The sequence below is a fragment of the Daktulosphaira vitifoliae genome, unplaced genomic scaffold (assembly GCF_025091365.1).
Source record: "Daktulosphaira vitifoliae isolate Bord-2020 unplaced genomic scaffold, ASM2509136v1 Scaffold_5, whole genome shotgun sequence".
Lineage (NCBI taxonomy): Eukaryota > Metazoa > Arthropoda > Insecta > Hemiptera > Phylloxeridae > Daktulosphaira > Daktulosphaira vitifoliae.
In genome coordinates this window covers 24,216,464-24,240,693 of record NW_026099576.1, presented here as the reverse complement: position 1 = coordinate 24,240,693, position 24,230 = coordinate 24,216,464, and the positions used below count along the sequence as shown (strand labels likewise).

Below are 24,230 nucleotides of genomic sequence, written 5' to 3'. Positions count from 1 at the left end.
AGCCAACAACACATACGCGCGCACTCTACACAAACGAATGGCTTCCGAAGCCAAACTCGAGCCCTGCGAAACAATGACACCGGCACGTTTTTTATCCAGAGGACCAAGCGTCGAGATTCGTTCTTCGGCACGACCCAATAGCCACACAACACCGTGTGTACGACAAAAAGTAAACAATTAATAACAATATTTTCCCCTTAGTCAGTACATAACCGTGAAACGCAATGCACACGGTCGGCGGCACAGGACAAAGACCGGTGAATGACCTTGCCACAAGCATTGAAACAATGAGAATACACATGACGTCACATTAGTATGCACTAATATACTTATATGCATACGCGGGACCTTCGCGGTGTAACAATATTATATTGTTCTGGTTTTTCTACGGCCGAGAAGAAGCGCGCGGTGTTTGCGCCACTGTTTTCCAGTACGTATTCAGCTCACGGAGAGTGGCGAACGCGAAGAGCACCGCTGTCATTGATACGGTTGTGTGCATGTACATATTTTATTGTGTTATACGTTGCGTATTATCTTCTGTCCCGTTGTCGCGCTACAATTGACGGTTGCCCAGAGGAAAATGTATCGCAAGCATACTCGCAGCATAGCGTGCGTTACACACGACCGACAAAACACTTCCTTATTGGAAAACTGTCATTGGAACAGCGGTGCTATAGATATATTTCCATACGCACGTCTGTTATTGTGTAAGTCGATCCGCATTATTATCGCTGTGCTATATCAATTGCACGTGTAAAGCCGCGCAATCTGCCGTGCCGTTTTCATTACAAACAGATAATTATATTCTACGCCTGCTCGAAAATATAACAAATGCTGTTGGCCGTCAAATACTTGCGAGTAAACTAAAAAACGTGCGATTTCATTTTTATACGGGCACGAGAAATAGCCTGGAAATGACACACAGACGCACTTTCAATAGGTACGCGTGAAAAACAATTTCAAAACGTATATAAGAAAATCTGTGTGTCAGCCAAGTCTCTCTTAAACCCCATAGCCATTCGGGAGAAGAACAAAATAAAGCGATTATATTTGAAACTGAAACAGTTTTACAAACACAAAACCAAATGTAATAACTGAACACTTTGAGATTGTCTACGAAATAAACTATAAAAATAATAATATCTGCTGTTTAACGTTCAAATACCTACACAAACATCCAAGTCGTTTTAACTACAACCAATGTTGATGAGTCGAGTGTCATCGAGTTTACGTCAATTACACAGGACATTTAATACATCACGTTGTACTTGATACGGTTCAAGATAAGAAATATAATAGGTCGGAACAAAAGTCTCTTGGTTTAAATTCTTGTGGGTTTAGAGTAATTTGAATACAAGTTCAACTACAATATTCTCGATATGATTAAGTCATGTTAACACTATAGACTAGTGTTATTTTAACCCCGTAAATATAATTCAAATCATCATTCCCAAGTGAAAATCAACGTTGTATGACTACAACTGCAATTTGGGGTTAAAATAACTCGAAAAATTCATTTTTCTGTGCGTACGACGAGTAAAAATTACGTTAAAAAATACCTTTATAAAGAATTTATCGTCGAACAACGATGGAATAAATTACGCTAAACTGTAAATAAATTTCTAAAAGTATTTATTTTTATAAAGATAACGGAATTAAAGCTTTATTTTCCAAATAAATTGTACGAAAAAATAATTAAAAAATGGAGTGCGTGAAACTTTTTTTTTAAAAAACTCCACATAACTGACTGTTGGCGTATCTGTATTTGACATTTACTTTCAAGAGGTCGACCTTTGGCTATCTTTTTTTAACTCGACATTAGTGGAGCACCTAATTAATAACAGTCGACATTTAAAAAATAACCTTTGCGAGCAATAAACATTGTTACTTGCCATTCATACAAGTACTTTTTCATTGTGTCCGGGAAATTATATGAGCTCTGAAGAATTATAAAAGCGCAAACGTAATATAACATCACTTAAATAGGATAAATACGTTGAATGGCAAAGTTATTTTCCTGAGACCACATGTACAAGTTAAATAAACACATGCTTGAGAACGAACAAAGAAAAAATGATTAGAGAAAAGTTGTTGGCATTCAAAACACTAAAATATTCAATCTGCTGTGAGATCCAAAGCCACACATATTTTATTAGCGTTCACAAAATACTCGATTTGCGGATATGATAAAATTCTAAGTTTATAACAAATAATGATGAACAAAAATAGCAATACCAATATATTAGCGCAACGCCAAATAAGTAGTTTTAACCTTCGAAATATATTAATAAAGTTTTATGTAATTTTAAGATGAAAAATAACTCGAAAAATTTAACTAAGATTTTTGTAAATTTTTATCTTTGAAATTCCATACAACGTGGTCGTAATACCTTTATAAAAAAAAATTGTTTAATTATTCATAGCGAGTAAAACTTAATTTTTGAACGAGCTCTGCCGAATGTATAACAGCAAAACAAAAAAGTTGCGCGTGTAATTAAATAATATTAAGCTTAAAAAAGTTTTTTCTCGTAATCCTTGTTTGAAAAATACGACGGTCAAACTACCATAAAAATTGGATTAACAAAGCAATGAAAAATAATTCTCCTATTTGTGATTTCAAGTGATGATTTAAAAAAATGTATTCCAATGGATATTAACGAACGGCATAATAAACGTAGAATTTTATTTCAGAAATTCTCTGCGGCTATTTTCACAACACGCTTTCGTGTAAAAATATTTTTAATAGACTTTTTATCAATACAAATTGTTGTATCCGATTACATTAAAAATGATTACGCGTCGGGTTACAGGATATTGATTATACAGACCCAAGTTGGAGTTGCATTGAACAACGCCAGTGCGAATACGCTAAGGTATCAATCATACGAGTAGGGAATAAAAAATCGTTGCCGGCGGTATCGGCCAAAAACAATCGAAGATTTACTACTTGAAAGTGCCAAGAGGACGAGTTTAAAACACATTACACAGATCTAATTCGATGACAAATGAGAAATATTTTTATTGGACGACGAGATGTACAAATACAAACTGATCGTACCAATAAAACAATAAGTACGTTTTGAATGTAAGTTATTGCGCACGATCTCACGTGTCATAAGCGATTGTCTCGGCGCGTCAAGTGTCTATTACATAAATTACCGCCAAATATTATTCAGCGATTTTGAGTTCAACAACATGTCACCACACCAATTCGATATATCAACGTGGAAATTTATTAATAATAACAACAGTGTCGTTTAACAACGGAACCTACCCAAGCAGAAATTGCTGTCGAGCAGTACCGGCGTTGACGGGCTGCTATTGCGCCAGTACTGACCATTGGCTGTCCCGTACTGGCGGAGTACCGGCTAGCGTTTTGTCCGAGTACTGTTCAACTTTTGGCGGACAGTACTCGGCTGCCGCCATTGCTGGCGGAACGACAGCGTAGTAATGGTTAAACGTGCAGTACTGATCCGCCAGTACGGAAAAGCAACGTTATCGTATGCCAGTTCTTGTAGAGCCGCTGCCAGAACTGCCAGTACTGCGCCTGTTGTTAACATCCGATTGGTTAAGAAGATTTGCTAATGAATTAAGATGATCGAATGTGCGAATCCGTTTATTTTTTGTTATTAAAAGGGACATGCGATTTATATTCACTACGATTGTTATTGTGGTTCGCTGACTACACGTATTATTAAATGAGTTAATTTTTTTTACATTGACCTATTACATAATTGGTTACGGTAATGTGGAAACGATCTGGGGTCGGAGTACAAAATAAGTAATTGGACGTGTAATGAGATTCAGCCACAGACAATTAATAAAATATTATTAAATAATTGACAATACGGTTGGGTTTCGCATAAACATTACGTGATTTATTATTCGACCGGCTATTATGATGTCTACTACAATGCGCGTTATATATATCATAATAATTTGCTCTTCAAATTGTATAATTGTTTATTTAACTTTTTTTAGTAAAGTTAATCTTTTCTAGGTAGTTTTTATCAATCCGGGGACCTACACCGTACTGCTTTATTTTTTTGGAAGTGTAATCATAATAAATTATACTTTTTTATTGCAACACTTTAAAGTTTATGGCTGGGCGTTATGAACTATTATATTGTCGTCGAGATTTTGCCACGGGAATGTTGTTTAGGACAATTTCTTGACCCCAGTAGACAAGTATGTCACGCACACACACACACACACACAGAATTCCGTCTGTTTTACATTACAGCTGTGATTATTAACATGACGGAGTAGGCAGTACAACTGAGAATAATTAGAACAAAACTGTCGTGGGTGACCTAGTAGACGTTTGTAATACGACTAACTGCTTAGGTCACGGTAAAACAACACCGCAGTTCGGTTCTTCCCTGTACTTTCATCGGTTTATCGGAATATTCCATTAACGGGATTGACATAAAGTAGGTAAAAGAAAAACCACCGACAATGTAATTGTAAAACTATTACTCTAAACAAACATATTTGTGGCTTCGGTAAAATTTCTATTGAATGTTAGTGTGTGTACATTGTTCATAATCACTAAAAACGCGTGTTAATCCTTACAGCGAAACCCTCAGTAGAAAATTCAAACTTTTACATATTTATAAATCATTTATGCTATGTAAACTTAACACTTTACTTTTCAATGTTGTACAACATACCTTTTAAAACTGACTGTATATTTATAACGCTAAACAAAACAATAATAGTACATCGTTATGCAAAAATTAAAAACAATATAAAATGTCAAATATTCGTTGTCTTGGATTAGTTTTGAAGTGAAAATATATAACACTCTGATATATATATATATATATATATATGTATATAAACTAGAGTAATGAAATATTTCCTGTGAAATTTAAGCAGCGCTGAACAGAAATAATTTTTATCAGTTTTTTACTTTTAACAAAACAATATTATTATTTTTAAGGAAATTCCTGCTCGAACTTTAATAAAGAAAAAAAATTTTTTTCTTCGTAAAATATATTTACGTTGAAATTAACTAAAACAGTCGGCCGTGATGGTATACATTAAACTGAAATATAAAAATACACATTTTTCAGAGCTTATTTACATATATTCTTGACATATTTATGATAAACGATTGCAATTTATATTAAAAAACACTCGGGCACTTGATTCATATTTAATTATTTAATTATTTGCGTCATTAGTGGATTTACTATCGAATTGAATTTTGTCGAGTTATTGTACTGTTAATTTTATTAAAAATATATAATGCATTTTAAGACAAACAGCTACGCAAATGCGTCGTCATAAAATCCAGAAGAGTACGTTACTTCAATACGTACATCTCGAGTNCTCTTGACATATTTATGATAAACGATTGCAATTTATATTAAAAAACATTCGGGCACTTGATTCATATTTAATTATTTGCGTCATTAGTGGATTTACTATCGAATTGAATTTTGCCGAGTTATTGTACTGTTAATTTTATTAAAAATATATAATGCATTTTAAGACAAACAGCTACGCAAATGCGTCGTCATAAAATCCAGAAGAGTACGTTACTTCAATACGTACATCTCGAGTATGGCATCACTGGAAAGCAAGAAGAAACACAGAAGAAAGAACGGCAGGGGAAAGAAAACATTAATAATCAGTAGGGCCAAGCTGTAACAACTGAGGTGGGGGTGTCGAAACGGGGAGATGACTTGGCGAGGGTGTGCGCTGTTGGGCATAAAAAGGAAAACTCGTGATTATTAGGCGGAATAAAACTACCCTAAATAAAAGAAGTGACTATTGGTATACCACCGCGCTACACTCACAACTGACTAAATTACTTTCGAAAACTTTTTGTGTACCCTTTATTCTTTGTGCGCAAGGTAGTACCCCGTTAAAACGAAAATTCACTCAAATAACATTTGGGCGAATCTTCACAAAAATGTTTACTATGTACAAAGTAGATAACGTCAAATCAACAACAATAGGCTAGCTCATAATGAAGAATCGATCATATCGCGTTATCTCCCAGAGGATAACACGCCAATTTTACTTATAGTAAGAAAATACTCTATTGTGCATATTTAGAAAAAAAAATCTACATATCGAAAATAATAATAATATATACATATAGAGTGTACGTTTTTTCAAGTTCACTTCAAACAATATCCAAAAGGATCTAGTCTTGTTTTGGACGACATGTGAAGATAACATAATGTTTTCCAAATTTAAAACTATCATCGTGCACACGAAATATGAGACTTTTGCTGATTAGCCGTTTGTGATGTAAACAGCACTGGAGAACGATAATATTCGCACAAGACGTGCAATTATAATACTCCTTTTCGGCTAGATCAAACGCTACAGAGAAACACTTTGGATGTATATAATTCCACATTTGCGAAAATCGACAAAGGATCATTACAGTTTAGAAGGATTAACAGAATTCGTCCGGATTGCCTTTGACTGTATTTGCGAATTTCCACGAGACAAATAATAACAACAATAAAGATAAAACGGAGTGGGAGCGAAAGGCAGTATTACTGTGATTTATATGCTGATGTAGTGTACAGCATAGAACTAAAACAGTACAATTCATGACCACATAGCAGTTGACTGCTGTAATAGATATACTCGGCCAAGTGTAATAACATAAATCATTAAAATTACACGACCATATTAAGCGTATTGCGGTCCAGAGTTGTTGACAATATTGATTTGATCGTTCGTATTTTTTAAAAAGCTTTTATTTTCTAGTCGACCCTCGTGTTACCATAGCGAGGAAACCGATAAGTATTTTCAAACACGGAGATGAATGCGCCTGTAGCTTTCGGTTGGGTTCGAATAAATGCTCTCGGGTAGATAGCAACGTAATCCGTCACTCGGGTGAATTCATCTGAGCATCACTTTAAGTTGGCACCGAATGAATAAATTACCTACAATTCGGTTGACTACCTATTTTGGACTGCAGAGAACACATATACGTGTTGCACGGCGACTAACTAAAAAGTGTTATCGAAAATAGTTCACGGACACAATAACGAAATATGTCCGACGACCGTATTGATGCGCGCAACTGCCGAATTGGGTACTGAATTTCAAGTTCAAACGACCCACCCGAGACCGTCGGAACGAACAAACGGCATACGACTCGACATGAAAACCCTTCTCCCAAAGTTTCGTCCCCAAGTTCACTGCCGGCAGAAACGGTCCCGTCAACACATCTACAGCGTTCGACCACGATAAATGAATTCAAACGCGATGACGAATGTACCCCCGTGTGGGTTATTCGGTAGAACTGCAAACAACAATCAATCGGTAACTGAAGCCGATGGACACGGCACCGCCATCGAGGTTAATCCTCTCCGGTCAGACGCATACACGAACAACGCAATCGTTCCTAAAGCTGCTGCTGCTTCGTGTCGCTGTAATTCTATAGTTCACGCTATCGTCGACCATATGTTAACCGCGACAATGCAACGCAACCGCACCAAAACGCACTGGTCCGCGCCACCGACCGGTACGCGATAGAGCAAATCGATGCGGTCAATGGCTGTTGCAAATATCATTCGTACCCACACACGGATCTCTTCGATCGAGGGAGGAGGGTATGACGAGACGGCAATAAAATGAAACAACGCCATCGTATAAACCAGTAATAATGTAACAGTGCAAACACAAGAGGTCAATCATATTTCAAACAAATCACTTGGTACGCTTGAAACTACACAGGTATTGTTTTTAAAGCGATTTCCTCGAAATCGTTTCATTGCTGAAAATATTTCAAAATGATGAACACGGCTGACCGAATATAATTACTCTTCGCCTTCGTAAAAAAATACAATTACCATTAATTTATAAATAGATGGTGTTATTATAATTATTGGTTTTCGCAATGTCATCTAACGGCAACTCAAAAAAAAAAAAAAAACCGTGTTTCGACATGGAATAAAACGCAGTAGCAGTTAATTCGACGAATTTCAAACTATTTTAATAAAAGTGACCTCTAATGTGGTCAATGTACCATACGTGACCGTAGTAGTTTCCATAATTTAACGGAGAAATTCTACGTAGGTATTTACTTATTTTTAATAAATAACAACAAATGAAAAAATTGTACTCCTTCACTCCCAAAGAATTTTATTGTACGCGAAATTTGTTTGTTCTTCGTTATTGTTTTCGTAAAAAAAATTATCAAAACCAATTATTATTTTGATCTCGACATTTTATTGGCCACTTGCAAAATTTTTAAATTAACTCGGAATAATATTATTATACATTGCTGCATTTATTACCCGCGATAGTAATATGAAACTATTTCTTCTGCTTCGAGATTTCTTGGATAAAAATATGATTACGCTGTTTATTCCAAATAACTTGTCCAAGTACCCGAGTACGTACTTCCAGTTACGGTAAATCAAATACTAACCCACTTAAGGTATCGAATAACTTAACAACCGCGATCACTAAGAAGTATCATATATTATTAAGCCTTAAAAATTTAAACATAACTGCCCAGTGAATAGTCTTTCAAATATAGCGAGCATAAATTATTTATTTCAATAAATAAATAAAAAATAACCAAAAACAGTCATCGAGAAAAAATAAAACCACTTCCGTCATGCTTCAAAGTTTATCACGCTGAACAATTTTAAGGAACCACTCTGTGTGTGATTTATTTGTTTTTTGATTTTTACTTAAATATTTATCGGGAAAGCAAACATTTTTTTAGGTTAATGGGTATTGTGGACGACAATTAAGAACGTGCGCGTATTGACACACAGAATGTCGTGAAACGTTCTTAAAAAGTAACGCGTTTGTGTAGAAATAATGGGCGTCGGATATGGCGGGAAAAATGTCATGAGATCATAAGGACAATTGTCGTAACACGATTTATTCGAAAGAACAATGAAATCCGAAAATAATTAGTGCCATTGTACTCTATGAAATCTCGTCGGCGAGATTTGGGTATAATTTGGTGTGAGAGAAAAACAGTCAGAACCATTTGGTCAGACACTCGAATCGAATAATTTTGCAATGCATTTTTATGCGCCACAAAATATAATTTAGTTTTGTTAGTTGAAGCAGTGAAACAAACCTGTGCGGAGTGCCGATAGTGAGCCGCAATGGCTGAGCCGGTAACTGCCGGAGCGCATCCCTGCGCATTCTCCGGTGTTGCTCCTTCAGACTGTCCCGGTCGTATTCCGCCGGCATGTAGTGCTTTATGAAATGGTTGAGCGCCGGCAGTTTGCCTACAAAACAAAATAAACGTACATTACACATCCGTACACAAACAGAATACGGCAAAGTTATTGTTGTTGTACGATAGTAATGTTGTACGGGAGACGGCGTTCGCATGTGGCTTACCCTCTTCAACAACATTATCGTGCGGTTTGCGCATTTCGCCGGATAAAATAATGACCCAATGCATAATAATAAAACATACAACGGCCCGCATACAGATAAGAGAGACTTCGAGGGGAGAAAGGGGTAGATCGGAGAAGAGATAAAGAAATAATACCTCATAAATCTGACCGGTTGTATATAATTGAAACCGACTATACACACATCCGAAAACGGACACCTACGCGTATATTATTCCTCTATCTCAGTCCGCTTTCGCCCTAACGAGCGTGTATGCGCTTTGCCCGCGCGAATATTGCCGAGGAATGTCGCACGCCTCCCCGCCCCCCCGGTGGCGCCGCTGCATGCAGTAGGCACTCAAATCGATATTTTGATGGTCCCACCGCTCATCCCTTTGCCGCGTCACCGCCGCGCGAGCAAGTCCGTCCGAAACGTTAGTCCCGATATAATATATGTATAAACTATACACCTACAGTGGTCTTGTGTACGTTGTATTTGCCCATCGCTGGGAATATCATTGGTATGCTTTTGCATAAATTTACCTTTTATGAACACCGCCGCCGCCGCCGCCGCCGCCGACCGACAAAACTACAATTTCAAAGTGAACGTTACGCGTAAACCAATAAATGCCCTTGGACCGTCCGTTCTGCGAATATTCAATACCATACAGACGCGTTCAAACCACTTGGCATAAGGAACATGTTATTCTCGGTTTTAGACTTTAAAGGTGAGAAAAAATATTAAACTTCCAATTCGGGCAGCCGTTGTTGTTCAAGAGTTTGATTAAATATTAGCTTATTTTTCCAACGGCGCAACAAAATATAAAATCTCAAACGGAAAACTTTTAACCATTTTCCGCGCAACAGATTTATTAGTTATTTATTTTTAAGGCTCGGCAGCAAACTTTTTCTGTAGTCGCTTAAATAACGTACTATCGGACAGCATCCATCGTTTTTGACTGTCACCACAACACTTAAAATTAGTGCGGTAAACTCGACTTGGACTTAAATCGACATCATTTTTGAAAAATCGAAAAAAAAAATCCGCATATGACACCAGACAATTTCAGCTATCGAGTTGCTAAAATTTATAACGCGTAAATTAATTTATATTTACATTGTCCCTAAAAATTACAACTGTTTTATTCATTATTTTAATCGACATAACGGACTCGAAGTTCCTAATAAATCTTTATGTAAAAGCTAAATAGTCACTGAAAATATTAAGTTTTACTTAGTTAAAGATGAGACTCTTTTTTAATCAGAATAATTATTTTCATTGGCAATCTTTTTAGAGTGAAAAAATAACCCAGCTCCTCATTTAACCATTTTAATGGACAGATTAGCGCTACCGTGTACCATTAAATAAAAAAACACGGTGAAAAATCTGTACCAAAATGTGCACTTATAAATGGAAAATATCGATACAGAATCTCAAAGTAATTTACGGTTGTCTGAGTGCTTGGAGAATGCAAAATCAACTCGAGATCATAACGCCTACATAATTATAAGCTTTAAGACCCCTTTGAATATTACTATTTTACAATTTAATTAAACTAACGAAACACGGCCGTGACAAAAATAAATTAATTGAAATTTTAATCGTGTTCTTACTTGGTTAGTGGAACTACTTATAATATTTAAGTATAATTACTCTCGAGCTAAACGTTCTTAAAGACAAAATCATTTAAACGGCCTCATAATGTCCATTTTTTTAAACATGAATTCCTTCACTACTACCAAGTTATCACGTTTCTAAAACCAAATTCTAATGTTAAGTTTAAGTAGAACTATACCAGCATCTATTAATATTTTTCTTAAAGAATAATAATAAAATATAAAGATCTTGCGAGTGATATTTTTGGTAGTGAGATGCGTTTTTGTAGAAATATTGAGAATATAATTGCGCTGTCTAACAAAAAATCAGTAATATAAAATAGCTATATAAGCAGGTGTGATCTTGTCAAAATAAATTGTTTCACATTTTGTTCGAGTAGTTACACTATAGAATAAAAATAACAAATTTTTTTATTGATCTATACATAGTCTATTTAAATATCATCTTAATAATAAAAATAAAAGAAATACATAATGCTTTTTAGAAACTTTTTTTTTTTTAACCACTAGAGGTTTTCATCATTTTAAATATTCAGAAAGATCAAAATGAAATTCAAAAATTCAAATCCAATATTTACGAATACCAATAAACAAATATTATAATTGCTTTATGCAAAAAACTCTATTTGCTTAGGACAAAGGTTATATTTATTCAGGTTTGATCCTTCGATCCAACTCTATTGATTTTGTGATAAAATTATTCAAGTTAATTTTATCAACACATAAATTATTAAAGCGGTTGAATGGTTAAACAAGTATCATTTATAATATTACAGAATGGTTTTAAACTTGACCTAATTATCCAATACACGATAGTTTAAAGTTGATTCATTTTTTATGACTAGTAATAGGCAACTATATAGTTTTACCCATCGGTATTTGTAGGTTTTTGGCTATATGATGTTGTATAAAAAACTATATCATTATGAAACACGAAATTTTCATATTCAAGACAGAAAAATGCTCGGAATTTTTTTTTTTTTTAGTGTTATCTACCAATATATTTCGTATTCGACGTTGACAGAATGCACTAATAAATATTTAATATAAAACAGTTATATACCACTTTTTATTAATTTTAAGCCATTTGATTAATCTTAGGTATGAGCTCATGCACATAGTTGAAATATTTGTACGAGAGAACAGTATAATATCTCGCCATAGTGACAAAAATTTGAAAATCAGCAAAATAATTAATTTGATCCTAATAATATTAATATTATGATATATTAGACTATTAAATTTCCATATTAGTTTCGAATTTTTTGCCCATATCGTCATGTTGTCGAAATATCGATATTTTTACCCAACACTAATTGTAGCGATCACTTTTAGTTTAAAAACAACCAAGTCGAAAATAATGTGCAACTTAAGATAGACTTAATTTTTAAACGCTTATTCGCATCTGTTTTCGAGAATACAAAGTCAGAGATTGAAATTATTTATTTGCACTCGCGCACAGAACTTTTTCGGTCAAGTTTTTTTATTCGTTGAACTTTATGGATTTTGAAATTGAGCAAACTTATAAAAATAGTGTTTTATAGAAGAAATAATATATAACACATCACAGCGAGGAAACGTAGCGGCATAAAGTCTTTTATTACTTTTATGTTCAATTTGATTTGCGTAGTTATTATAATTTAGTTTAACTGTAAGGTGTGCAAATTTAAGTTGATTTAATTATCTGCCAACTATCCTTTCGCGGTTTGCATGCAATAGAATAACACAATGAAAATACTAATTGTTGGACAAATTCCTAGAAAACTGTTTTTAGCAACTGCATTGCTTTCAATATCATATCGGTTCTGCTGCTCATTTTACACCTTGCTGATAACATTTCATAATAAAATTTTATGGAATTTTAAGCCTAAAGGCTTCTGGCATGTCTGGTATTAGAATGAACCACCTTGTAAGTATGAGACGAGATCGTGTTTGTTCGTCCAGAGTATTAACATAATCAAATGATTATGCAAACAAGATTGATGTGCTTGCGAGCAAGATGTTTAAAGACTATTTTCGTATCTGAAGAGTAATATTTCATGAGTTGTATAATAACTTTAGACGACAGTAATGTAATTTAAAATTGTACCACATGGTGAGATTTATATCAACGTTAATTGTATCACAATTATACTTGGGTTTGTAAAATTAAACGTGTACGTTCAATTTTTAGTTTTATCGCAAGAATTCACTTCGAAAATCTGTCATGTACACCAAACAATATTGATTTGAAAATAAGGCATCCACAGTTGGAGAAGTTTTCAAAAAAATTAAGGTAAGTGAAAAATTAATAAGTAAAATAATCATTTTTTCTATTGATTTAAAGATCAAATAAAACTTTATAAAAGTACTATTGATAGCAGTAGTACTGATTCCCTAAACCGTCTGCAATGTAAAGATAGCATTTCTCAGTTATTAAATTCAATTACCTCAGAATCAAAGTTTTGTCATTTCATTTAGTTTTAAGTATCCTATGTTAGACACTTATGTTTACCGTGGACTTGGACAAGAATACAACAGAATTTTTATTAAATATTTAGTTTGAATGGTTTAATTTAGTTTTTCAACTATCGTTGTAAAAGAAAGATGCCGAGTTGTTTTATTTGTCAAAACATTTTGCCCTAACAAATCGAAACACTTTGTATAATTAAAGAACTATTTTTACATTTTTAGTTATAAGTTATAACTAAATTAAGTAATTTCATTGAATTTGTTTATCTACCGAAAAAAAAAAACGTTAAATTTGAATAAACTGCTCGATAAATGTTTTTCGTTTAAACACAACAGAAAGTTTAATATGATTTTTTTNCTAAATTAAGTAATTTCATTGAATTTGTTTATCTACCGAAAAAAAAAACGTTAAATTTGAATAAACTGCTCGATAAATGTTTTTCGTTTAAACACAACAGAAAGTTTAATATGATTTTTTTAATCTCTCCAATATATATATTTCTACATAATTAAAAGTTAAAGATTAAAAATACTTCAAGCTTAGTAAAACTTTAAAAAATGAATGAAATTAATTTGCAGAGCTTGTTATTGTAAACTGTTTAAATCTTATTTTTGAACATAACTCAACGAATATTTTTATAATTTTCTTTGGGTATCAGTGTATGTATAATTAATAATAAATAAAAGCGTACAACCATTTTGAATATTAAAATATAAATCAATAAACTTTATGTATAATTAAGGTTAAAGAAGTAGATCAAAACAACATTTGATGATAAACACGACAATTGCATTATTGGCTTACGGCATTCTAAATGAGACTTCTAAATGTATAATTCAAATAATACAAAAGAACAGAAATCTAGATTAGTAAAACTTGTGCGATTTACGTTATTCTTAATACTAATGCTCTGTCAAATGCTAATACCATTTACTTCGAAGAGAAGAGATTTAATAATAATTCATTGTAACACTCTCGATACATTCAGAGTCTGATTTTATCGAGTTAAAAGGTTATAAGGTACACAATTTATAAACTTTGCTTGAAATATTGAGCATTAGTATTTAACAATTAACTAAGATTAAATAAAACTCTAATAGTACTAGCATAATTCTACTGATATGGAATATGTTTGATTGAATAACAACAAAACAAATTTATTTATAAAATAATGTTCAACTATTTTCGAACACAATATATTTTTAATTCTAATTAAATTATCTTGAGCATTTATGGTAAAGATTTTACGTCAAAATATAATTAAATTCTGTTTGCTTATAAGCGGAATTGAAATACAGAATATATTCAGCATAGTGAGGTAGCGACATAGTTAGGTCAAGTATAGATGATATCTGATAGTGATTGACATCAATATCATAAAAAAAGCTTTGATGCAAATCTGTTATATTTCACAAACAATAATTAACAAAATAAAATAAATATTTTTCATTTTCCAATTTTTGTATTTTTGTATTTTAATATTTCATTCAAATATTCAATGCCTGTTAAATTGTAATTAACAATTTTTTTTTGCTTTGACAGATTATTTCTCATAATAAAACAATTGGAATTAGGTTATACGGAAATTTATCAAAAATTCACTTAAAAAAATAATTTTTTACATGTGTGGGTGGTTCTTTCAAAAATCCCTCCTGTACTTAAGTATCTCATATGATTTTTACAAAAAGCATACCAAATGAAAACTTCTTTTCTATGGTATGTCCTAACAAAATTTTATTTGAATCAGTGTTTTTAAAAAAAATGTTAAAACAGTTTTAAAATGCAGTAAAAAAATTTAATATTGCTATTTTTTCCGGTTGCGTAATATTTAGATACTTTTATTAAATTTCTCAAATAAGAGGTTTTTTTTTAATTTAACGCTGATTGTTCAACTAGATTAAAACCGAAATCGTTTGATGTACTTATTAAAATTGGTCCAGTTTTCATAGACAGACATAAAAAAACAAACACCATCACAAAATCAATACCTTCTCAGGTTCACATCGAAACTAAAAAATAAGGTAAACGCCAATTAGTATTCGCTGGTTAAGATAAATTAATGAAATATTTTTGGATACAGTCATTACCATTTCATAAGAAATTTTTATTTGAAAATAAATGTTGTTTGTATGTAAATTAATTAATAATAATAACAAGCACTTTTAACTCTAAGGTTCTGCGTTTGTACTTGCAACGAACTCGATAAAAAACGAGATAGATTTCAAGTACACCATCAAACACTTGAGGTTGTGGGTTGAGATAGCACAATTTAAAATGAATTTCCATAGCCAAATAATTTCATATCGCATTAAACTATTAGTAAAATAAAAATTCAAGTGCCGTTTATGGGAAGACTTGTAGTTTAAACAAATAAAAAATAATAATAATTTTGCGCAAACATATTTTATAAAAATCGATTTTAAAACAACCGAGTATAAAAAGTATGTTGTTCTTCATTGACGCCATTCCGGAGACTTGAAAATTACACTAGAGTAATGAAAAATACCGTCATCTATGCAAACAAAGAATTCCTCGAAAACTTCATTTATGTCAAACACATATCAAGTATTAAAATGATTTTTTTTTTATAGTGATCGGATGTAGGCGGAGGTGGGAAAGATCACTGTGTGTTCTAAGAACAGGCTTACACACGCGCACGCAACAAGTCATCCAAACCATTGGCAGAGGACAAGAGAAGAGGTGACTAACCTCGTGGGGCCCTCGCTGTTCCGCCGGTGTCGGTACGTCGACATCCGCCACCATACAGTCGGTTACTCAATTCATGAGCTCGTTTTCTTTTGCGCATACTTAATATTCTATAACTTTACCTACTCTACAGACAAGTACATAAACGTTTCCGATGGTAACACCATCAGCCAGACAGCAAAAGTTTACAACAAAATCGATCATACTCTTTTCGATTTGCATAACGAACTTCGAGTACAATTAATAATTAAAAATACTACTCCAAATTGTAGTTTCGACAATGTCAATGTATAAATGCCGTAGACACATTCCAACCGCTTTCTGTGAACACTTACATCGAATCGCTCTAGAATTTTATTTGTTGAGTAAATATAACTAAAAAGATATTTAAAAGTTTAATATTTAATTTTTAAATGGAAATGACAAATATTATCCGGCAATTTTAATTATTAATATCATTAGTTCATTTTTTCAAAACAATGGTTTTTAATAAAAAATCAAAACCGTTTTTGTGATCTTTCAAATGCAGAAATATTTTTAAAATATAATTCAAGAAATAAAATTAAGCTTTTACTCGATGATATTTATAGCAAATTATTGACTTACATAAAACTAATTGAAAAGAAGAAATAATTAACGTTAAACATTTTTATTTTATTTTGCAGTGAAATATTGGAAAAAGTTATTCCTTTCGTTAAAATTATTTAAGACTCGGCAATTTAGAAAATCACTGGTGGATCAAACAGATTTTATTTATTCACGGAAAACACATCTGGAGCCAAGCAGCAGTCATTAATTTGAATTGTTTTAATTTATCCCGAAACAATTCGACTTATGGAACGATATACCCATTTGTTTTATCGTTTCAGGAACTATAAGTATTGCATACTTTTAAAAACCAGTTGTTTAGGAAAACAAATTCAGAAATATTCTTCGAATTGTCTTTTCAAACTTTGTGATAGTTATTGTTTTTACTGTAGAAGTAGCCATTAAAAACTGCATTGAGGTGAATGTGCGTTGCCCAATGCCAAGCAATAGATTAATTAATTTTGAAAAACATATTTGGTTTGAAATTCGTATTAACACAAAAGAAACCGAAGTAGAAATATGCGCGCAAGACAAGGCGCGTACGATTTAGTCCTACGCGTCCATTGACTGGACGTTAGTCATCAATTTTCAACTTGAAAATTTCCATATGACGTCACGTCATAATACAATTCGTATTTCATCACGTTCAGCACAACAAAATGCAACATATTTTCGTTTTCGTTCGAATTAAATACGCGCATTTAATGTAAATGTGTTCATGATAGGTAAATATTGTTTACAAACATCAGCAGCACATGTAAATCGTGTGGGAATCCATTTCAAATAACTTGTGTTCTGCGTTTTTTTTTTTGTCCGCCGACGACGTCACCCGAGTAGGAAATCTAAAGCAATCGATCCTCCATTATTTCTCATGCAACTGACTCGGTCGGATACGTTTTCCAGAAGCTTTGTTTTATTTATTCGTAAAAAAAGACACGATCTTATCGCTCTAGTGTTGCAATCCGATCTGAGGGATTGGCCCTCGAACTTTTCAATCGGATCCGTTTGTTTGTACTGCGAGATCAGCGACGTTCACGACGATTGACACTATTTGACGGAGTCGCATTAACATCTCAATTAACTTATCGAAAGCCCACTCGTAGAAGAAGTAACCAGTCGCCGCAAAATTATACGCAGACGTGCAGTCGGTAACGAGGAAAAAACTGCGGCTTAATTCAAATGTTCTTACAACGACACACGAGCACAGAACAGCCGAATTACAGCACGCTCGGATAAACGCTTTAATATGGAACGAGCGGAGGAAAACCATGTTATAACTTATATAGAACAGTGCACACGCACGATGACCGTTTCCAGTGGATTTAACAGTAACATTGCGCGCACGCGCGTGGATTTATTCCTTTGGAAACGTACCGATAGCTTTTGCCTAAACAAATTAATTGCACCATTTTCCTGACGTTAGCAGTGACGCTTTCGCTTAGCACGGAACGAACACTGCGAGAACATGTTAATTATTGATATTCGTTCCCAAAGAAAATTCAATAAACAGCACAACGTCTAAATGCGAAACACATTTTCTATGATGTTTAGGCACAGCGCGATTACTATTCACTACGAACACAATAATGTACACACGTTGTTCGTACAAGCTTAATCGATACCGCTGTGGAAAAGCGAATTTCTTTTGCAGACACCCGCAATTATTTATACTGATACAATCAAACATTACAAGGAGAGAGGACATGGCGAAGCGCCAAAAGGAACCCAGCGATGATATCGTACGAATGGAAACCATTGGTCAAAATCTCAAAAAAGTAATTTATATAAAGTCTCCGGCAAAAACCGCAGTCGGTTTATGTTCGGAATAAAATATATTTGGTTTCGATAGAGCGATAACATTGTGTATTCCCTGATCTAGTGTCCTTTAAAAAACTCGTAACCGTCATTTTTTTTATTGAAATTTGCAAACAATATATCGTCTAACATTAATGAATACGGTCGCTAAGCAAATTAATATACAAATTTAGTCGTTATTCACTCGAAATTGCTCAGTACGTTCATGAATTTGTGTAAGTAATCAAACAAAAACCACTTGATGAAACGCAAAACTTTAGAATTTTATTAAGGACACAAATATTAGTGCGTTTTTATTTTTTTCCGAAAATTAAAAACAAAATATTATATTCAATCGGAAAATATCATTAATTCGAATAAAATAAATTATTTTTTTTACATTATTAAATATTAAAATGCGTTTGACGATTGAAAACGATTTGTAAACACGAAAATCTTGGTAAACACAATATTCCAACGCGATAAATTGGAAATAAAGAAAAAAGTTAAATAATTGTAGGAAAAATTATTATTTTTTTTTATCCTTGAAACTCACATGACCAAATTTCGATTATATGACACGCATAATCCGTACGTTTACTACACTTGTGATGATTCAACACGCTATCTAATCGTTTTGTACTAAATTTTTTTTTATTTAAATCAATAGGTACACACAACCTCAGCTGAGCAAATAGATACTTTCTCTCGTTCATTAAGGTGCGTTCTAATAAAACAAGTAATTGTCATTGTTAAAATCTCCTACAGTACCTTGTGAGTATTACAATGATATGCAATTAAAGCTAATTAAACGGTGTTGTGTAATAATATCGACGGGATGAAACTATAAGTTATTAATAACGACTTAGAAGAACGCTGTCAACCAAATGCTTAACGGACAACATTTGAAGTTGTCCTATTACACGATATTTGTAACATGTGCTGTTATTATTGTCTACTTTACTATAAAACCCAACCTTTACACGTGTACATTACAAATATCTAAAGTTCAACTTCAATTCCCTGTATTTGTGTTGAGCTCGTTGCTCTTTCACTTCCCGCACCTTTTTTACCCCTAATCCTTTCCCTCCAACCTGAAATATCACGCACATTATTTATCTCGCCTCAGATACCAAAGACCGCGCAAAATTCATCTCCTCCGTCGTGCCGTTGTTCCGGTCGAACGCGTTATTTTGCCAACAGTAACATATTTATTCAATAGACTAAGATAGTGAACTCGTTCTATTTTACTCAAGAGTTTGTTGGTTAATCGCCACATTCACCTAAAACACTTTCAACTTCAATGAAAAAAATATTACCCAATGTAAAACGTTTGAAATCGTTATGACAATTTAAAACACGACAGAATACCGAAAAAAATTAACAATGTGTCAAAAATCCATTTCGGATAGTTGATTTCTTTACGGGATACCAAAACAAAATTGAGATTGAAAACCTAACGTGACAAGTTAAAAAATTCAAAACACTTTTTTTTTCATCCAAAAGAAAAACTTCTACCGCCTCTGTCTCTATGTGAAAATCCTAGATGTTAAACAAGATAAAGAAAGTCCCTTACGAGCAACTTTTTTCGGAGAGCAAATAAAAAAAACCTAGAAGATAGAGCTATTAAGTTATCTTAGTTTGTACAAAAACACGCATGAAAAGTTTTTCCTATTGATAAAACAATTTCGCTAATGAGTGAGCTTGAACTTCTGGTGCCAAAAAACAAAACAAAATATTGTTAACGAGAAAAATGCAAAAAAGTTCGGAATTGAGCTTATAATACATGTTTCATTATATTATAGTTGCACAAGTTTTGAAATTATTTTTAATTATTTAAAAAAACATTCAACAATGTTAACAAATGTTTTTATGAGCTATATACAAATTTATCAAAATTGTTTTTTAATTTTTACATTGAGCAACAAAAGAATTTATGAACATTTTCGATTAGATGGCCCCCAGTGTTTCAGTCAAGGCTCTCTCATTCTCAGTTTGCCCCAAAGAGTTGATGACATTTTCTTGATGCCAGAAGTTAACATTATTCTGAAAATGAAAAGTGAAACTAAAAAGTTTAAGACTGAAATAGTTATATAAATATTTCAAAAAAGAATTCATTGTTGCAAGAAAAGTTTTAATTACAAAAAAAAAAAAATGAATTACTTTCACACGTGAAAGTTATTAATTTTTTTTTTTTTTTTTTTTAAACCGCGATTTATATCGTTACTCATATTTTATATTAAAAAAAATAAATAACTGTTAACTTTTGAACGTTGAAACTTGATTAGCTTAGTACTCCAAATCCCCACCCGTTATGAATAAGTCTTGAATATATACTTGGAAACATAAACTTGGTATAAATTAAAATTTTAAAATTAATGAAATTATTCTTACGGTGAAAATGAATATAAAGGAAAATTTGAAATCTTCGAGTGATAATATCTGTAAAATTCAGCAGTTTTTCTGTTGATTTTTATTTTATTGTGAATTTAAAAAAATATTTCTTTGTAGTTTCCGATCCTTAAGTATAAACTTAAAAAGTAACTTATCGAAAAATAACAATTATGTTTAAACAAGAAAACTGCAAAAAAAAAAAAAAATTATTCGGTGGATAATATTATACCATCAAAATAGTGCAATAAAATTAAAAACATTGTATTAATTAAAAATTCTTTACACTTCCCTAAGACTTTTATTAGGTTCCACTACTGCGACAACAACCTAATTATTGAGCGTAAAAACATTATAATAAAATAATAGTAATAATCGCTTTACAACAGGGCAGCCGGTGGTTCGCTCGAGATATTTGCGTGGGCTCGACTGAAGAGAAAGTGGTTCGCCCGGTCCACCGACGGCCACAAAGAATAAACCGGACGAGGTCGATGCGATTAGTATGTCCAAAAAATGTCTGAAATAGGTGATTTTTTTTCTAATTTACCTGGCCGCAGAACGGGCGTGGAGCATATCCATCCGAACTTAATCGCCGCCAAGAAGACCACAACTCCAGCTGCAGCTGTGGACGACAGCGGCCGCATGTCGGCGGCGTCCCGTCTTGTACGTTATCGTAATGCGAAGGTGGCGTTTTACGTGCCCTTCATAGTTTCTCGGCTACAACACAGCGATGGTGGCAAGTTTTTTTACGCGAGCGCATGTTTTCGCAACCCGCTGGACCAATACCATGTCGAGTGAACGTTGTATCATAGAGTCGTTCGCGGTCGCCCACGACGGCATAAAAATTCGCATGCCATTTTTCGAAAACGGTGGCACAACAGATAATATTATTCACACAAATGGACGTGAGTGAACGATATCTGAAATAAAAGTTAACTTGAGGATTTAAAGTAATCTTATTTACATGTACTAAATACAGTAGGCCGTGGGACGTGAAATCGCGATAATACGAGGCGCGACAACAACAACACGCTCAGACTTCGAGACAACTGAGTACACTGACTGAAGTAACAAAGAACGGCAGCAGAGTCGTGCTTGCAACAGCTGAGACGCCGCCGTTGCTGGGCATCAGAGCGCAGCACAAGCAACACGTGCACGCGTATTTCCCCACTGTCATCGTGGTGACAGTTCGTTAAGGAATTTTAGTGTGGCTAGAGTCNAGTGGAGACAGTTCGTTAAGGAATTTTAGTGTGGCTAGAGTCCGGATTAGTAAGCACTCAAAAAGCCTAAAATAGTGTGCATTTATGCATCAGAAAACTTCAAAATATGTATTAAACATGTTCTTATTTTTTTAAAAATATGCCCTTACCCAAAATATATGCATTTAATTTTTTTTTATTTCTTCCATAAATAATTCGACTTGATTATTTAATTAAATCATCAACTTAAAACGTTAATTAAAGAACAGTAAATAATTAAAAATATATATTCAATGAATAAAACAAATACTTGAATTCAGAATAATAAATACCGTTTGTATCAGCTGTTTCGTCAACAGCGATCCAAATATCCGAGTTGTCAATAACTTCTCTTATTGCAATAATAACATAATCATAATATGAACCAAGAAAATTTTTTCTTAATGTACTCTCGTCAGGAATATGCTTACCTGTATACTTCCCCAAAAAATTCTTGAATTCAGGAATTTTAAGTTTATTCCAAGGTATATTGTATACTACCAAAGCTGAACAAAGATCCTCATTAATGTTACCAGATTTCGATTTTGCATCGAATACAAATAATTGTTTTTTGTTTTCATTTGCTCTAAGTTTTAAAGCACTAATATGAAAAGCGGTATCAACGTGTTGTTGTAATTGAATTGTTTTTGAGCACACGATTTTTTTGTCACACTATTGACAAAACACTACAGAGCTATCCGTGGTAAAAACGATTTGGTCAGTTTTATTATAAAGAGCAATCCATGTTTTTAATAAAGTAGGTACAGAGCTACGACTTTTCGGCATTTTAAAATCTAATTGAATTGAAATATAAATTGTAATTTATAAATATAACATACGGTGAATAACATTTATTTCCCCAAAAATCGTAATGAATTAATAATTTCTATAGTGAAATAAAAATTAAATAATTAGCTAAATAAACTTTTATACAAAATATGCAAAAATTTTCAAATATTCAGTCATTTCTAAAATATGCATTTATATGCAAAATAAACTTTTTACTGTGCATTACCTGTTACATAAATCGTTCAAATTTTTTAATACCGTCGAAATGCATACACTCATTACAAATATGCAAATACATACAAACCCGGACTCTACTTATGATATTATGTCACCCAAGTTTTACGTTTTGATTGTACATACTTTTTCAGTGACCAGTTTCTTAAATTTTAACCCTAGTAATGGTTATAACACAATAATCGTGTTATGGTTGATTAAATTATTTTATTAGCCACCATAAATTTCAGAAAAATGTAGAACTGCAATGAATTTTAATATGGAAAAACTTTAATATTTTATTTTTAAATTTATTGTTTTTAAACTTAAAACTTTAATTAAACAGTACAAAACGAGGACAAATTATAGTTTGAGAATTAATGAAGCGGATTCATACCTCTTACAAAAAGCAAATTTTAATGCTATACCCTTAAAATCTAAAATATAGTTATATTTACTTTAATATATATAAGCTTATAGTTTTAATTACACTGTTATAAGCATTAACGTAGTTTGCATGTGAGCTGTGGGTTTAGCCCTCATAGAAATATTCATAGATCCTATTAATTGAATTTTTAGTGAGGGGACGATAAAGTAATATGTTCTTTTGTATACATTTAGAAAACAGAATATAGGACTGCATCTCCACAGGTAAATATTTCTATGTCCATGAGTGTACAAATGAAAAATTATGCACCGATTAAACAAATTTTTTATTTACTATTTATTATACAGAATGTTCAGTAAGTAAGGAAACGTGTTTTTATTGTTCTCATAGTTTGTAACAATTGACCTGTTTTAATTAAAATATATATTAATGTATACATTTTGTTAATTTATTGATAATTTCAATTACATTAATTTTTAAACGAATTCTAAAACACCGACCTTATTAATTCAAACTTACCTAGTTTTTCCCTGCACCGAAACANACCGACCTTATTAATTCAAACTTACCTAGTTTTTCCCTGCACCGAAACACCATTTATGAAAAAAATGTATAATAGAATCTTTAACAAACTCCAACGAGTTTAAATATTTTAGTGCTTGACAGGTATCTAACCTAATTGATGTATTCACGAACGCTGAAAAACGGTA

General features: G+C 32.8%; 1 protein-coding gene across 2 annotated transcripts in view; it reads right to left on the bottom strand.

Moving 5' to 3' along the window:
- LOC126906516 (disintegrin and metalloproteinase domain-containing protein 10) overlaps window positions 1-21,965 on the bottom strand; it is a 49,572-nt gene extending 27,607 nt beyond the window's left edge. Inside the window, exons 1-2 of one of the 2 annotated variants that reach the window (XM_050687064.1) lie at window positions 21,440-21,965; window positions 9,080-9,233 (exon numbers count right to left, since the gene is read on the bottom strand). In XM_050687064.1, the coding sequence (XP_050543021.1) occupies window positions 9,080-9,233; window positions 21,440-21,536 (251 nt within the window). In that variant the 5' untranslated portion in view covers window positions 21,537-21,965. The remainder of the gene's footprint in view (window positions 1-9,079; window positions 9,234-21,439) is intronic. The other variant, XM_050687065.1, reaches the window with a different exon arrangement.
- Between the last annotated feature and the right edge of the window lie 2,265 nt (window positions 21,966-24,230).